The following is a 17,357-nucleotide window of genomic DNA, read 5'->3' on the forward strand; positions in this document are numbered from 1 at the left end:
GGCCGTGGGCCAACCAGGAGAGAAGGAACAACATGAAAAGAAAAACAAATAACAAATTGAGAGTTTAAAGAAAACCTTCAGTAGCATCAGGCAGGAGACTGAGCAAGTCCCATAAACACAGGATGAGAAAAGGGCCACATCAGATTCTGCACCTCTTCAGCGAGCTTAAACGATACCAGCATCGATGTCGTGAGAACGCAGACCACACTGATCTCTCACATTCAGCTCAAATGCAGCAATTATTTCTTTAATTACATAAGATCTCTATCATCATCACAAAAACATACCAGTAAAGGTTTCAGTGCATGGGTTGATGCCAGCGAGCCTCTTTGATGTCCCGAAGTCGGAGATCTTGAGAACACCGCTGTATGTATTAATCAACACATTGTCACCCTAGAGAACAGAGGACTCTGGTCAAAAATGGCACCTCTCTTCCAATATTGTTGTGGCTGGCTCGAAAGTCCAAGAAGAAAAAGCCTCCTTAGGGTAAATGGGGACACTAATAATTCTGTACACGTCATTAATAGTTAATTTCTGGACACCATTTTTGTTTCCATGTTATCAGCTCACGGTCTGCTGCTCAGGTCACAGGTCAATCACGTTCCTGCTCAGAGGTCACTAGGAGCAGGGCTCGCTGTGCGCAGACCGTGTATGACACGCTCAACTCTGACCTTCGCGACTTCCCAGTCACTTTACTTTCTTTCCTAACTTGTTTTGTTTCTTTCCCTGGAACATTTAGGGACAGCACAAATACATGGGCATTTGGGTTGGTTTTAGGGTAGTAATATTAACTTACTTTCAATAGTCCAGACTTTGTCAAAAATCCATTCATTCTGAATTTTCTTTTTTAAAGAGAACTTAATAAATTATATAATTTTAGTTTAACCCATGAGTATACGATACTTGTGACCACAGGGTTTTTTTTTTTCCTTCTAACCATTCATCCATTGATCCAACACATACTGACTGAGTGGCTACTATGGCAAGGACACCAAGACGAACCCTCCTGTCAGCTCCTCAGGAGGAGGGACACGCCCTGGCCCACTGCGTTCTTTTGCGCCACCAGCCCCCAGAGCATGTAAAAAGGGCCAGGCACGGAGACGAAGCCTAATTTTTGTTGGCTGAACATGATTAAGGAGTTTTTTCCTTGAGTAGAAGAGACAAAACATAAACATCAATAACTGATTCAAGGCAGAGTGATATCCTAATTTCTGCTATTTCTAAGCAAATAGGAGCTTTAGACTGATTTATTCACCACTCTAAATTAATACCCATAACACAATAAGGCTTTTGCAGATAGAACAATTACCCACCAAGGAACCTTCGAAAACGAATCCTAGTGCATCCTACCTTTATATCCCGGTGAACTATCTGATTGTCATGGAGGTATTTTAATCCTTCGAGTATTTGCTTTGTATAAAAGCCAATTGTTTGCTCATTGTCTTTCAATGGGCCCCACTTGGAACGAAGGAGAGCAGAAAGACTTCCTGTAAAGTTGAGAGAGGAAGTGGATAAAATCTTATCCAAATGAGTTCTTTAGAGCACGTTACGCAACATTAACTTAAGCTAACGTTGACTGGTTGTTCTCGTCGCCCAGGAACTGTACCGGACGCTTGGCTCAGATACGACCAGGACAGTGTCCCTGCTCTGAAGACGCTCCTCATCAAACAGCGGGGGTGAAAGCCCGCGCAGTCGCTAACCTTATCCCAAGTCACCAGGACTAACGGTAAAACGGTTCCAATGTTTATTTATCGTCTCCTAACAAACCCCAAGGTGAGGTCACATGTCTAGTTTCTCTTTTAACTTAGACAAATTAAAAGCTGTAAACTAGGAAATCCCGCTCAATTTTACTCCTCTTCAAGGCCCCAGTAACTTATGCTTTTTAAGGAAAGAAGAACATCTCTTACCTCCTGGGACCTGCTCCATGAAGATTTTAATGAAACCGTTCTCACTGAAAGAGCCCAGATACTGGACGATATTTTTGTGCTTCAGATGCTTATGCAACGCTATTTCTTCATGTAGGGGCTGGGAGTACCTAAAAGGCACACAGACGGCATGAGCTGATTATGCGGCCAGACGTCAGTGCAGAAATTTAGGCAACACAAATAGAAAACGGCAGTTAAAAATAGGTCCATAGATAAAATCACATATGACCTGTCTAAGACGTTTATTTCTCATAACATAAATTCCGTGAAGTTGGAGCCCTTGTGGGGCGTGAGGGGACATGTGTCAGGCACTGCTCTCAGCCTTTCGAATATATTAACTCAGTTCTCATAACCCCGTGAGCAGGTACGATTAAGATGCCCATTTTACAGATGAGGAAGTTGATTCCCAGAGAGGACGCCTAACCTGCCCAAGATCTCAAAGCTAGCAAGTGACAGAGAGAAGATCCGAGCCCAGGAAAACCAAAATCAGCCACCCAGCTCACTGTCCACATCAACAAGACTTCCTCTTCCATTGGATGACGTAACTTTACTATTCCAGGAGACTCTTGCCCAGGAAGATGAAAACTGTAAATAACTTTAATGTTCATTCCAGAACTTACTGAAAGGTCATTTCCATTGAAATCAGCTCTTCAATGGAAAACACAAACCATTTATATCTCAAGTCTCCTGGAGCCATTTGCCTCAAAATCCTCACCTTACGGTGTCCATGAATTCTCTTATATTTTTACCCATTCCTAACCAAGACTTCACACCGAGAGACCAGTTTTAAAACAGACTTCAAAATCACGTACTTGGTGTATGTTGCTTTATGAAATTATAACATGAAAGTAATCTGCATTTCTGGAGAAGACAGAATGACACTTTTGATGATTATTTGAAGTACTATAAGGCTCATGGACTCTTAAAAATCCTGGATATCAATTTTAATATTAAATTATATATATCACTACATTTTCTATTAATATAATTGTTGTATAGCTAACTATGGTAGGGTGTCAGCAATGATAAACAGAGACTCAAAGCTATTCCCTAATTGTTTTTTCTGTTGTACACGAAGGCTGCAGGTGTGAAAGGCATGAGCTACTAAGACACAGTAAACGTAGAGCCCAACGTGCAGGAAATGCTTGGATCTTATTGTGGCAAATGCATATAAACAGAATGGATGCTTTTGAATGCCAATAACGAATACTAGAATTGGTTAGTATTGCATAATACTATTTTCATGAAGCTTTTCAGGATAAGCTATAACACTAAAGCAATTAGCAGGTCACAAAACTCCACAAAAGTTTTAAATAAACTTTTATAATCTGTGAAATATTATTCAGAAAGCTGTCTCAGCTACTCAAAAAAAACTGACTCGTATTTTAGATCTTTTACTCATTTCCTTTTTCTTTAGAACTGTTCTAGGAACTATAAAGGCAGCTACAAAACCGAACCCCTTAACAGGACACCAGTTAGACACCACCACCATTTTGATAACTGCCTGAACAAAGTAACACGAGAAATACGAGCATATGGTGTTAGCAAAAAGATACCAGGTAACGACTCTCAACTATGAAGATATTTGCAAGTTACTTCTTCTACGGGATTTAAAACATTTCATTTAACACCAGTTAATAAGCTTGCTTTTGACACGCAGGAGATAAATTAGTGGCAAATATTGGGCTTATTCTAAAGATTCAGGAGATCAAGATGACTAAATAATCTGAAGCAAGCAGCTAACTCAGTTTATGATGAACCAAAGGGCTCCCACCCAACCCTCTATGGGAAATCAGTCGTGAATGTTTAAATGTAAGATCCTGGAGAAGCAAATAATAAGTTTCCCCAATCATATCACCAAAGGTCAACTCAAAAGTCACAGTAACAGTCAGAATCCATCCCGGGTATGAGTAAGACCTGTTCTCCAACACGGAAATGATTAGTAACACCCAGCAATTCTCCCTAAGTGTAAGTCACAGCGTAAGCCCCAAGCACGGTATAAGCATGAAACTATAATTCGTTCAGGTCAATAAGCTATGTTCGCTTATGGGAATTGCAAAAATATCTTATTTCTTCTCAATTAGCTGTGACAACGGAAAGAAGGAACGGCACAGATAATCAGAGACACTTGTGTATATTTAGCTTTGAAGAATTATTACTCCATATGCGTCCCCAGAGCGCCTGGGAGTCAAACTCCCATGACAACCACCTAAACCGGTGTCCCAACCCCGGCTGGACATCAAATAACCAACGCCCACGCCCACCCCAGAATTCTGGGGGTAGGGCTTGAGCATCAATATTGTTAACAGTTCCCCGCTGCTCTAACATACAGCTGGGTGGAGAGTAATTGGTCTAAATAAATAGTTCAGGGTGGGTAGCGTGTTAGAGGAAGAAGTCAACCGAGATTAACCCCTCGGTGGGAGAGCTCATGAGAGTGTACTTGGAATCCGCCACCTCTCTCTCAAAACTACTCTGAGTCTCTAACAAGATGCTTTTAGAATGTGAAGGAAACACACAGGGAGCTGTTTCATTGCTAGGACCCCTCGTTACAGATGGAACGCTTAGTGTATGTGCCACATGCCTTATTCACACCCCATCCAACCTTAGCAATTACCCTTCCTAACCGCTCCCTTTTTAAGTGCAACGTCGAAACTTCTCTGGGGCACACAGGTGCACATGCCTTTGTGTGTTGTATCTTGCAATAACACAGTGGGCTTCGCTGCACTCTTCCTGTACAGGCAACGAGAAGATGCCCTGCACCAGCTGTTAAAGAAAAGGGCTTGTCACACAACTGTTCTCAAGCTACCCACACCATGCCGACTGCCTCGTCACAGAACTGCACCTCTGCTGGCCTCAGTGTGCTCTGTGTGTGCTCAAGGGCCGTCCAATAAACTTAGGCTACAAAGGTCATCTTAAAAGTGGCTTTCTTCCAAGTCCCTATTCAAATGCTTCTGGTGGGAGGAGGGGAGGGGAGGGGAGGGGAGGGTGCTAAAGACCAGGGAGTTTGCTGCGGCAATTCCATAGCGACAACCCCTTAAATTGACATTGTTTAAAATCCACTCTCTGACTTATTACTTAAGAACCCACAGGAACATTTAATGAAAATGTTAGTATGATAAATTTATATATATATTACTCTAGGTATTTAAGGAATCATCTCTCTGTTTTGTAAGAATTCATAATCTGTCTCATGAAATAACCAAGAGGAAATTCTGCACCACCACCACGGAAGACCCAAATTGACGCCATGCACGTGGCACACAGCAACGCTGTTCACCTACCTCACATCTGTTCTTGCCTTTCTATGACTTTTTGGGAGAAACAGACAGCTGGCTAAAAAGCTATGGAGTGCCTAGGTTCCCCTCTGGCTGGGATGGACACTTTTGGCCAATGAAACAGGTGAAAGGATGCCGGACACTTCTGGGAAAGTCTGTTTCCCTTTTTCCTCCTCCTGCCTGGAGTGCAGATACGGAGGCTCGAGGCAGAGCAGCCACCTGTGAAAGGCTCACACGAAGGATGGAGAGGCAGGAGGAGAGCTGGGACCCGGGACACTGATTGCAGGGGAGGGGGTGTCCTTTCCTGGGGTGGTCACAGAAGGTTCTCCGAGGGCTTGAAATTTGAATTAAGAACTAAACGCTGAAAATGAGGCAATCCTGCTGGGTTCTGGGGAATGAGCCTCGGCATGCCTGATGGGCAGAGAGAGGCCGGTGTGGCTGCCATGGAGGAGGTGAGGCCACAGAAGGAGGAGGATGTCTGTGGCCTGGTGGTCTGAGCTAAGGGTCCTGGGTTTTATGTTGGTTACAATAAGAATCCATTGAAGGGTTTTAAGCTGCAGTGACATGATGTGATTTCAACTTTGGAAAGATCTCTGTGGCTTCTCTGAGGAAGGATGGAGTAGGGGTGGAGGAAACAGTGAAAGCAGGGACTACTCACAAGGTGGGTGCAGCAAGGGGTCCGAGTGAGAGACCTGAAGGCTTAGGCTGGAGCTGGAGCTGTAGTGATGAGAAAGATTCAGAATATATGGCGGGGGCTGAGACAGCAGTATGACTTACTGATGGAGTAGATGTGGCGTGAGAGAGAGAGGGGAATCCAAATGGATCCTGGTTTTAGCCTGAACAGATGGATGGATGGATGGATGGATGGATGGATGGATGGGTGGGTGGATGGATGGATGGATGGATGGGGTCACCTTAACTGAGACAAGGAATACTTGAGGTGCATATATTTGGCGGTAAAACTCCATGGTTCAGTTCTGGCCATGTTAACCTTGAGATGCCTTTTAGACTTACATTGGAGAGGGTGGGTAGACAGATGACCCTGGGAGTTCAGGGGAGTGTCCTTTCTGAAGAAAGCAGGTCATTGGCCCTACCACCATGGCCAAAGGAAGCAGACTTGAGGGCAGCCAAAATACATCCATGATGTAGCCTGGCATTAAAGTTTGGCCAAATAAGGACTATAGCAATGACGGACTCAGTCCAATCCCCTATCTTTCAGAGTTTAAATACACGACATAGAAAATGTACACGGTTGACTGAAAGAGCACTATTTTACAGAGAGAAGGTGTAAGAGAAGCCGTGAGGCAGCAGGAATCACGAGATTGAAAGAAGAGAGAATTACCAGTTAGAGGACAGAGCCCTAGAGCAGGGAGCAACAGACAATCCCGTTACCAGAGCTGTTCCACGCCCTGAATGACGTCCTTGTTCCTGATAACCCTGCCATTTTTCACAAAGCCCCACTTTGTGTGGTTCATACCATTTTTTCAAATATTTCTTCTGCTCTTTCCTCTTTCTTTTCCTTCTGGTTTTTCCACAGGCATGTTACACCTGTAGCTGTCCCACCATCCTTGGATATTCTGTTCTGTTTTCTTCTGTCTCTTTTTTTCTCCTTGCTTTCCAGTTTTGGAAGTTTCTACTGACATATCCTCAAGCTCAGAGGCTGAGCTGTGCCCAGCCCATCAAAGGTGTTCTTCATCTCTGTTACAGTGTTTTGCTCTCTGGCATTCCCTTTCGGTTCTCTCTTAGGATCCCCGTCTCTCTGCTCACACTGCCATCTGTTCTTGCACACTGTCTGCTTTATCCATTAGGGCCCTTAGCATATCAATCACAGTTGTTTTAAATTCCTGGTCTCCTAATTCCAACATCCCTGCCATGTCTAAGTCTGATTCTGATGCTTGCTCTCTCTTCAAACTGTGTTTTTGCCTTTTAATATGCTTTTTAATTTTTGTTGAAAGCAGACATGATGTACCAGGTAAAAGGGACTCTGGGAGAGGACATACGCTATAGTCCTACGATGGTCAGTCTCTTGGTGAGCTGTCCCACGGGGCTGTGAGCTTCACAAATGTTGACAGTCCCTGCCACCCCTTAGGTGGGACAGGCTGGCAGAGCAGGCTGGAGTTGGGCATCTCCCTTACCCCAGGTCAGTTAGGCTCCAATAACACCTCAAATAGGTTAGGCCCTGGTAAAAATAGTTTCTCTTGAGGGCAGGCCTTGTTAAGAACAGAGCTCTGGCATATTTCAAAATGGTTACTCTCCCCCGCCAGAAGCAAAAGGGGATTTTTCTCCCATGTTCACTGTGAGGACCTGGTAGGGCTCCTGGAGGCAAAATGGAAAAAAGCGTGGGGCCCCCTATGACTGTCTCTCCAATTCTGGGGGGCATTGGCTTGTCCTCTGACCTCACTTCTCCAACGGATGCAAGACGAGCTGTTGCCTTCTCAGTTGGCCAAGCTTTCCGCTTGTCGTTAGGATGGAGGAACGACTTCCAAGCTCCGTACGTTCCGGACTAGAAACTAGAACCTCTGGTTCAAAGCATTTCTGACAGTGCTTGCTCCCCACCTATCCATGTAATAAACCATCATTCGACACAAGCTGAGCCCAGCACACACAGGGCCACTCTCTCTTCTCCTCCTTACCGTCCTTCCTCCTATCTCGGAGACGCGGTGCCTCCCCCACAGCCTCGTCCTGGAATCACGGATGACGCAGCCGCTAAACCTCACAGGGAGCGAACTGGAACAACGGAGTTTTCAGACGGAGTTTCACTAATTAGAACTCACCCAAATATTTTCTAAAGTGCTAAGAACAACCCAAAACACCTTAGAAAACAGGTTTTTCTTAACCGCAATTACAGTACCTGCTATCTCTCTCTGGGATTTCCTTAATAGCGATTCGGACTTGGTTGCTCAGGTCTCGGCCTGCATAGACGATCCCGTAAGTGCCTTTTCCTAGAACCACTCTGTCCCCGTTTTCATCATATTCGTAGTCATACTACAAAAGGAAAAACGGGGAGAGAAGATGGAAATATTAGTTGCATTCTACATTTTAGATATCAACTTTTTCCACGGGCATTCTTCCTTATTTTATCAAATAAAACAGTAAGTTCTAAGAAGCCACTTCAAGAACCAAACAACACACACTCTCAGCACACAGCACACAGTGCTGGTGTTTCACACTGTTACGAATACTGTGGGGGCCGTGTATTTAAACCCTAAGGTGCTTCTCCGCAGGCCCGCTTGGATCGTTTATCGCACCAAGTCCTGTCTTTCATTGACTCTGGAGATGAGTCTGATGAGCATCGATGTCTGTCAATATCCATCCCATCTAATTAACCTTTCTCTTGTTTTTCAGCTTTCGGTGCTGTCAAATATTTCACACTCTGCCAGGAGAATAAAATCACTGAAAGGCTTTGGGTGAGAAGAAAATAACGAGATCTCACTAGTTGACGATAAAGTAAGAATTCTTTTTATTTCACTCCCAGTTCCCCAAGACCAAAAAGCATTTTAAAAATGAAAAATAAAGGAAAAATTTCATCTTTGAAGTAAAAAGGAAGTTCCTATAGCCCAAAACACCAAGCTGTCAAGTGTGTCAGTCAGATGTGGAAAACCGGATCAAAATGAAAGCGGGTTTCAGCATGCAGACATTCTCAGGCCTGGAGGCATCATCCAGAAAGGCACATGCTTGGCCTCGGACTCGAATTACAGGATTCAGGGCTGTCAGATGATCAGGCCACAGCTCTGTAGAAACCTGGCGTAAGACCACAGACCAGCAGGAGAAGACAGAGAGCCAGCTCCCTGTGTTGTCTATGTCCTGCTGGGTACAAAACTAGCCATCCACAGCTGGACTGAACTCACGGAGGATTTGAGTGGCCATTCAAAGAATTGATTTCTAACATTTATAAGCCAGTAAATTTAACATTAACATAGACAGATAACCCACAAAGAGGATAATGATCATGGATTTTTATACCTACTAACAACAATTTTAAAATACATAAAGCAGAACTGACAAAATTAAAAAGAATAGACAAATACAAACCACAACAGGTTGATTTTTTTTTTTTTGAGGAAGATTAGCCCTGAGCTAACTACTGCCAATTCTCCTCTTTTTGCTGAGGAAGACTGGCCCTGAGCTAACACCCATGCCCATCTTCCTGTTTTATATGTGGGACCCCTACCACAGCATGGCTTTTGCCAAGCCGTGCCATGTCCACACCCAGGATCCGAACCGGCAAACCCTGGCCTGCGGAGAAGTAGAACGCGCAAACTTAACTGCTGTGCCACCAGGCCGGCCCCACAATAGGTTTTAACAGAACTCCTTTAGAATCTAATATATCTAGCAGGCAAATTTAAAATAGAGATTTTAATGGCACAATTAACAAGTCTGATATAACATATACACAGAGAACCCTGCACTCAGATATAAATTCCTTTCATGCCTATATGAAAACTACATAATAACTGGTCACAAATTAAAACTCAAAAAATTTCAACAAATTCCAAAGAACTGATATCATAAAGACCATCCACCACAGGATATTAAAAATAAGATAGCCAAAAAATATATTTGAAAACTGACTATTGCACTTTAAAATAATCAAGGGGTTTAAAATGAAATGATCATGGAAATTACAAAATAGTTTAAAAGAATGACAAAGCGAATGGAACACCACGGGTACAGGGGTATGTAGACGGAAAAGGTCACGGCCTTAAAGAATTGCATTAGAAAACAAAGAAAATTTTAAGTGATCAAGTTAACTGGTCAAGTCAAGGAAACATAAAAAGAATAACAATTACTATCCAAAGACAGTAGGAGGGTTTCTGGTTTGGCAATATGGTGGAGTAGGTACCTGAAAACCTTTCTGCTAAAACACCCAGAAAAAATGAAACAGACACATGTAAAACGCCTCGCTGGGCTTATTTGAAAGTAAAGAAGACTGGCAGGGGCTAGGAACAAAGAGGAAAAGGGACACTAGGTGGGTAATCATAAGAAGTGATGGCCCCAGTGCCCCGGGGTGGGCACGAGGGCAGGGGTTGGCAAACCCCTTTCTGTAAGGGGCCAGAAGTGACTATTTTCAGATTTGCGCACCACATGATCTCGGGTCAGCCACTCAACTCTGCCATTGTCAATGGCCAGTCAATATATGCAAGGGGACATATATTGTTCCAACAAAATTCTCTTTACCAAGAGAAGTGGCGTGCTGGATCTGGCCTTTGGGTTCTAGTTTGCCAACCCCTTATCTGGGACTTTGGTCTTAATGCCCAAGAGGGGATGGAAATGAAGTCTGTGCCTACACCAGGTGAAGAGCTGGAACACGGAAAACCAGGGCCCCCAAAGGACCACACCGTGGTGAAGGGCAGATTGGACAAGTCAGCCCACTGCCCTGGGAAACGGGAGCTTGTCCGTCTTAGCCTGAGCTCTGGGTAGACAGAACAAGTCTCTGAACACTCTCAGCTGATCCTCACGCTGCCTGGAGTTCAAATTTACACTTGTCATAATGCCCATCATTGGTCTCGGCCCTGGGACATCCCTGGAGTGCCTCACAGAATCAGAAAAACACGTCAAAGGGAGACTCCTTCTCTACAGGCCATGCGGCATTCTCACTGATAAGGCACCACTGAAACTGAGCTTGCAATCCAAAATTTTAAAACACATAAAGAAAGAATTCACTGCCAGTGAGTATTAGCTGATTTGACAAATATCAATGCCCCCAACTTCATACAAGAAATTGAAACTTTAAGGTAAGGACATTTAACATAAAGATATAAAATAGGAAATCAAAAAACATGAGAAAAGGATAAGATGCCCTAAAATGGCCAGATTTGAGACAGAATCAAATATAACTTTCAGAAACTAAGCCCTAAATAGGAAAAATAAAAATAAATTCACACTGAGATATAATACAGGGAAACTACAAAAAATGAAAGGCAAAGAGAAGATCATGAAAGGAAATAGATAAAAAGAACAAATTGCCCATAAAGGTGGGTAATCAGATCACTCTGAGACTCTCTGGGGTTCACACTCGACTCGAGAGACCACTGCTGCCAAGGATGAGGAAGACGTGGGCTGCCATCACCAGCTCCAGTTTACCTGTTTCCAAGCCTTGGCAGAAGGCAATCGGTTGTATTCTCTTGGGGAAAAACTAGGCCCAATACCATGCCAGGACTGGGTCTGCACTGCCCTCCCGATCGTGTGCTCCGGCTGAGGACGGAGGCCAAGCTCTGGAGGGGAGCTGTCTCCCCTGCCGGTGGCAACACTGTACCCAACCGACATTAGAGAAAACTCCTATTCTAGCCGCCTAATGTAAGGCTGGAGACCCTCCTAGTCCAGAGCAGAAGACCAGGTGTGTTTTCAGGTGAGGGGACAGGGAGCAGGGATCATTTAGTAATTTCCCAGACCAAGAGATGAAACCGGGCTCCAGCAAAGAGGCAGGAAACACAGGCCAAAAATTCCACCTGAAGGAGCTCAAGTCTCCACACCCAGTTCCTGGGGTCTGGACTTCCACCACGCTGTGCCATGCATGCTGGACAGCTACCAGCCAGGGCCCAGGCCAGCAGGAGGCAGGGCAGGGACCATCCCCACAGGAGCTCATCTGTGCGAGGGTGCCCTGTCCAGAAGAACAGAAACCTACACTGAACCTCTACCACCACCACTCACACCATTACAACGCACTACAATTTAGAAGAAATAAACCAGCTGTCAACAAGCCACCTCGTTTGTTGGGCATAATAAGCCCGTGTCATATTGGTGAAGGTCTGTGATTAGCTCCAATTTACAAATGATCAGACACATCTTTTGCAGTGACAATACGTCACAGGTGTGGTTTAAACCCAGCTCATCAGATTCCAGATTTCATGTTCTTCCCACTACCAGTGCTGTAGGGAAGTCCTTTGAGAGCTTCTAAGGGGAATGTTAGTTCTGTTTCCAAAAACCAGTGATGCAGAGGTGTCCCGGCATATTGTCAATATCCACCGAACAGCCGTCCGCTGACTCGAGCAGACACCTGGCAGACGACGTCCGGTGATGACGTCTGGGAGACGGCCAGCTCAGACTTCATCTCTCCCTCCCCACATCAAACTGCCAAACGCTGTCAGGTTTACCCTCACTGCTCTTACCCGATCAGGACCTCCCTGCCTTTCTTCTGGACTAATCCTACAGACCCTTCACTGACCTCCCTGCCCCCTTTCTTATTGCCCTGTCCCCAATTCACTCTCCATTAAGTGGACAAACTTTCCAAAGTCCAGACTGCCACAGTGAGATTCCCACATCCGCATCACGGCCTCTGCTCTATCAGCCCCTCGCTACGTTCGGGATCAAATCCAGACTCCTTCGCAAGCATCACTGCCCCTCAGGGTCTTATAGGTGCCTCAGGGTCCGACCCTCAGTCTCCTCCAAACAGTCTCAGGGAGGTTCCCAGATCATGGGGCCTTTCCACACGCTGCGTGTTCCACCCGGGTAATTCTGCCCCCTCCTTCAAGACCATGCCCCAGGAAGCGTTCCTGAACCATCCACCTGGCCCTCAGAGGCTGGGTCAGATTCCGCTGATGTGCTTGCCCGGCCATCTGCCCTCACTCTCCCACGCACTGACCGCTATCCCTCCTCCCGGCCAGTCTGTGTCCCAGTCTGCACTCGCTCCTTGAGAACCAGGACGTTGTCTCCAATGCTCTATCTTCAGTCTTAGCGATATCTGGCTGGCAGAAGATGCTCAGTGACTATTTGCTTAATTAATTAATCAGGCTGTAGGAAATTTGATGAGAACAATTTTTAAAACCAGGTGCCAAAACGAAACATTTAAAGTGAGTACGCGCTCATCTTTGGTTGAAAGGATGCCACAGGGATATTCACGTAGCAGAGTGAAGAAGAGATAAGCCTTGATGAAGCTGCCCAAGTGTTAGGTTCCCTCAGGAATCTAAAGCATCAAAAGACTACTCTTTTTTTAAAAGGTTATTTATTAGGTACAGAAGTTGAGTTTTTTGAACCAAGTGGTCATAGTAAAAATCAAAAGGACTTTTAATAAGACCGACGTGACTGAAAACCATTCCCATGGGTGACAGCTGCTTGGATCCTTTTTAATCTCTTCTTCCTATTCTTACGATATAGAGATTCAACTTGAAAAGGCAGGTTTGAGGAAACCACCATGGCTACAAGGACAGAGAATTATCTATGTGACGACCAGAAAAAGGAGAGCAGAGCGCAGGCCTTGGGCCAAGGGCAGGCAGGGGCTTAAATGACAAATATGGAGGAGAAAAATGGGGGGGGAGCATTTTAAAAAATAAAAAGTGAGATTACACTGCCTATATATTTTGCATTCTATTTCTATGGCAATAGTTAGCAAACCAGGTTGTTGCTAAGGGAACAATTTCATTTTGAAGCAGCGACGGGAATACATCTAGAATGATCCCTCCATTGTTGCCTGCCTGGAACAGTCTAAACGGGGCTGGAGGAGAGTGAGGGCAGCAAGACGACACCGACAAGGCCAAGGAACACAGCGGTGACCCACTAGTCCTCGCACCATCAAGGGGCTCCCCGCAAAACCACCACCTTCTAGGAAGCCTCACACGTCCCTCGGGTCCTCAGGAGAGGAGCCACCTCAGAGACCAAATGGCAGCTCTGTTAACTTCCAGTCTGTGTCGCCCTCTCAATACGTAAATGCTACAAACATCCGTAACTACAGCAGCATGAATAGAACGGTAAAAACGCTGCAGGTACACATCTAGTTTGATCATCTCTCCTCCCCTAGATCTTTACTCAAACGTCACCTGCCCAGCGGCCCCCTGGGTCCTTGTCTAAGACTGCACGCCCGTCACACCCTTCACCGCCTACATCCTAACACGGATCATCATCAAACACACTCTGAATTTTACGTATCATGTTGTTTCCCATGGGTCTCTCACTGGAATGTAAGCTCAGTGGCGGTGGGGACTTTTCTCCATTTTGTTCTCTGCACCTAGAACAGTGCCAGCCACAGAGCAGGTGTCCAATAAAAACTGGGTGAGTGACGGGTGGGTGAGTGACGGGATCAACTTAGAACCACCAATGTGGTATGAAGATTATTTTAAGCTGAAGGCATCTGATAAATGGCAGCTGCAGAAAACCCTTATCTGAACTCCTTTTGCTGACTTCAGCAACCCTTCTTGAAAACACAGCTGCCATAACCCCTCACTGGGAGGTTAGGACCTCTCGGACCCGGACGAGAAATTACATCAACAAAACCTTGTCAAACTTTGTGTACCTTCCCACGAGTTTTCTGCCATGTGCTTCCCCTTGACGTTCAATTAAGGACTTTTTTATGAGAATAAATAAACTCTTAATTCTGGCTGTTCAGGAGCCACTTCTTTGTATGCCCCTACATACATGAATAAGCTTTATCTTTTCTCCTGTTAATTGGTCTTTTGTCAGTTAATTCGCAGGCCCCCAATCACTGAATCTAAGTCGGTAGAGGAGAAAGTTGTTTCTCCTCCCAACAGAATGAAGGAATGAGTAACAAGTTGATTCTCCTCTCATACAACACTGTAAGTGATGATGTTCCCAGACAGTGCGGTAATGTGGCTGTTCAGCTTCAGATCTGTACGAAAACAGAAAGAGGATGTTAAAGAAAAACCACTAGAGTGCTACTTGGTGACTCCAAAGCAATTTAAAGGAATTCTAACCATAATTCACTGTTTGTGAATGTGTGCAAGGCAAATCAGCAGAAAAGGAAATGGGGAGGAATTTCATCATCCTGCAGAGGTCTGAGTCTAAGGAAAACGTTCCTTTTACCTTGCTTGTCCCCACTCCATCCCAAAGGGGGTCACCTTTCTCTCTATGCACACTGGAAACTACTGTGTGTCAGCTTTACAGGGCCAGCTGCTGTGACTGCCTCAGGCTTGTGTCAATCACACACCCATGTTGATGAAACAGTGAGGTACAAAAGCATGTAAGACGAAGGAGGAGGGAGGGAGGGAGAGAGAATATATGTACGCGTTTGGGAGAGGAGGGAAGAGGAAGACAATGTATTTTTATTGAGCACCAAAGGACCTCAGTAATTTGTATGTTCTTTTCCAAAGAAATAAAAAAAGAGATGAAAAGAGAATGGGTTCATCACGGCTTGATTATGCTATTCAGTCTTTCACTGACTCAACACTGATTAAACAACCTTCAGGCCAGTTTCCCAGCACGTACTCTGCCCCTCCAAACCATATTCCCTCCCCGCAGTGGACATACTGTTTACACGATTCTGGTGTTGTCACTCCCCAGCTTCAAACCTTCCAAGCCTTCTGACTGACCCGCTGCTTGCACGCCTGGCACCACGCGAGCCAACGTGATGAAAGGACAGAGTCACAGCCCAGCCTTGGGACGTTAACCATCTGGGGCAGGCTGCCAAACTACAACACAACGAGAAGAGCTGGGACAGAGGAGGGGGGGAAATGCCGAGAGCAGCGCAAAGTGAGAAAAGGTGCTGACAAATGATTCAAAGGATAATGATACGAGGTGGATCTCAAAAAGTCAGGATGCTGTCACCAAGTGGGAGACAGCAGAAAAAGCACGTGGAGCTGGGCATCTGCATGTGAAGCCTAGGGCAGGAAAGCTTGCCCATGTGGAAGACAGAAAGGAGTTTGGCGTTGCTGGACTGCAGGGCGGAAAGAAAATGGCAGGTTACAGCCAGAGAGTTAGGAACAGTGCACAGTGCAGAAACCTTCCTCCACAAAGAGAGCATCAGAGGGTTTTACTTAGGGAGTAACAGGACTAAATCCGTGTGAGAGATCCCTCTGATGACGACAGAGACAGATCAGGCCACATGGAGATGACAGAGACCTGAGATGGGGGAGTGACAGAGAGAATGAAATAAAGGGGCTCGAGGGAAGACGGGGCACGAGGGCCAAGACAGGCTGGAGAGGAGGTTTCTCGGAGGAGTCTGGCTTGGGTTCCTGGGGAGATGCCCTTGATCTAAGTGACGATACAGAATGTTGGGAGAGCAAAGATAGGGACCACAGCTGAGAAGTGTTACTGTTCAACGACTTCAATATAAGTTTATTAACACAATTAAATTTTTCAAGGTATGGGTTCATAACTCTCCCATTTCAAAATACAGCCTTGAGTCAAAAAACACGGCCTTGAATCAGAAGTTGTTGTTTCTGTTTCTGTTTAAAAACAGAGCCATCCTCTGCAAGTGGTTTTGAGCTACACTTGAAAAACGCTGTACAGTTTGTACTAATCTTGAAAATTATGAAAAATTTGAGCCGGGAAAGGACATTTAAGATCTTCTTGCTCAGGGGCTGGCCCGGTGGCGCAGCAGTTAAGTTCGCATGTTCCGCTTCTCGGCAGCCTGTTTGCTGGTTCAGATCCCGGGTGCGGACATGTCACCGCTTGGCAAAAGCCATGCTGTGGTAGGCGTCCCACATATAAAGTAGAGGAAGATGGGCATGGATGTTAGCTTAGGGCCAGTCTTCCTCAGAAAAAAAAAAGAGGAGGATTGGCAGATGTTAGCTCAGGGCTAATCTTCCTCAAAAAAAATTAAAAAAGATCTTCTTGTTCAACTCTCTTTTACAGAATGCCCAGCGGGAGTATGAATTTTGTCCAAAGTTACAAAATGAGCTGTTGGTGAAGTCAGAACCAGAACCCACGGCTCCTGACGGCAGCACGGGGCTCTCACGGGAGCCAGGTCCGGCGAGTTGCAGGAGGAGTCTGTGCATGACCTGGAGGAGGCTGAATTCCTCCCACAACAACACCGCTTCAAAGAAACCTTACTATTCAAATCAGAAAGGAAAGCGCATCTTGACTCGGGCTTTGGATAAGAAGTTTCTCAAACACCAGAGTCTAAGGATTAGCTGCCAATTCATAGTTTACAGAACCACATTAATAGTTAATACTTGCTGAATGTTGACACCACCCTAAGGGAAGTTAAAAACATTAAAGAGCTTCCAACTTTGCCAACATTTTAATTTTGTTCTTGGCCAAGGTACACATAGGCTTCAGGAATAATTGACAAATATGTTGAAACAATTTTAATTCTATCTCAAATTGATGTAAAGAACAGAAAATAATTATTCTGCATACGAATCTTAATCACTAGGGCAATTCTTCTGTGCAATGTAAAGAGTCAGAAGGGGAGGAATTATTTTTGGTATGTCGTTCATGGGCTGAAGTTTGAGTTCAGTTTGTGGTAATGAAATTAAAGAACTTG

At 45.1% G+C, this 17,357-nt stretch overlaps 1 protein-coding gene and 1 long non-coding RNA gene across 6 annotated transcripts in view; one reads left to right on the plus strand and one right to left on the minus strand.

Moving 5' to 3' along the window:
• MAP3K5 (mitogen-activated protein kinase kinase kinase 5) overlaps positions 1 to 17,357 on the minus strand; it is a 180,551-nt gene that overhangs the window by 37,269 nt on the left and 125,925 nt on the right. For all 5 annotated transcript variants that reach the window (XM_023651182.2, XM_023651183.2, XM_070225547.1 and 2 more), the window contains 4 exons: positions 8,052 to 8,185; positions 1,908 to 2,035; positions 1,351 to 1,487; positions 288 to 393 (listed from right to left, as the gene is read on the minus strand). In XM_023651182.2, coding sequence (XP_023506950.2) covers positions 288 to 393; positions 1,351 to 1,487; positions 1,908 to 2,035; positions 8,052 to 8,185 — 505 coding nt within the window. The remainder of the gene's footprint in view (positions 1 to 287; positions 394 to 1,350; positions 1,488 to 1,907; positions 2,036 to 8,051; positions 8,186 to 17,357) is intronic.
• On the plus strand, positions 13,561 to 17,104 carry LOC138916017 (uncharacterized). Its single transcript, XR_011422651.1, has 2 exons — positions 13,561 to 13,899; positions 16,724 to 17,104. It is a non-coding gene; the product is annotated as an uncharacterized lncRNA (long non-coding RNA).

This window comes from Equus caballus, chromosome 10 (assembly GCF_041296265.1).
Source record: "Equus caballus isolate H_3958 breed thoroughbred chromosome 10, TB-T2T, whole genome shotgun sequence".
Classification (NCBI taxonomy): Eukaryota; Metazoa; Chordata; class Mammalia; order Perissodactyla; family Equidae; genus Equus; species Equus caballus.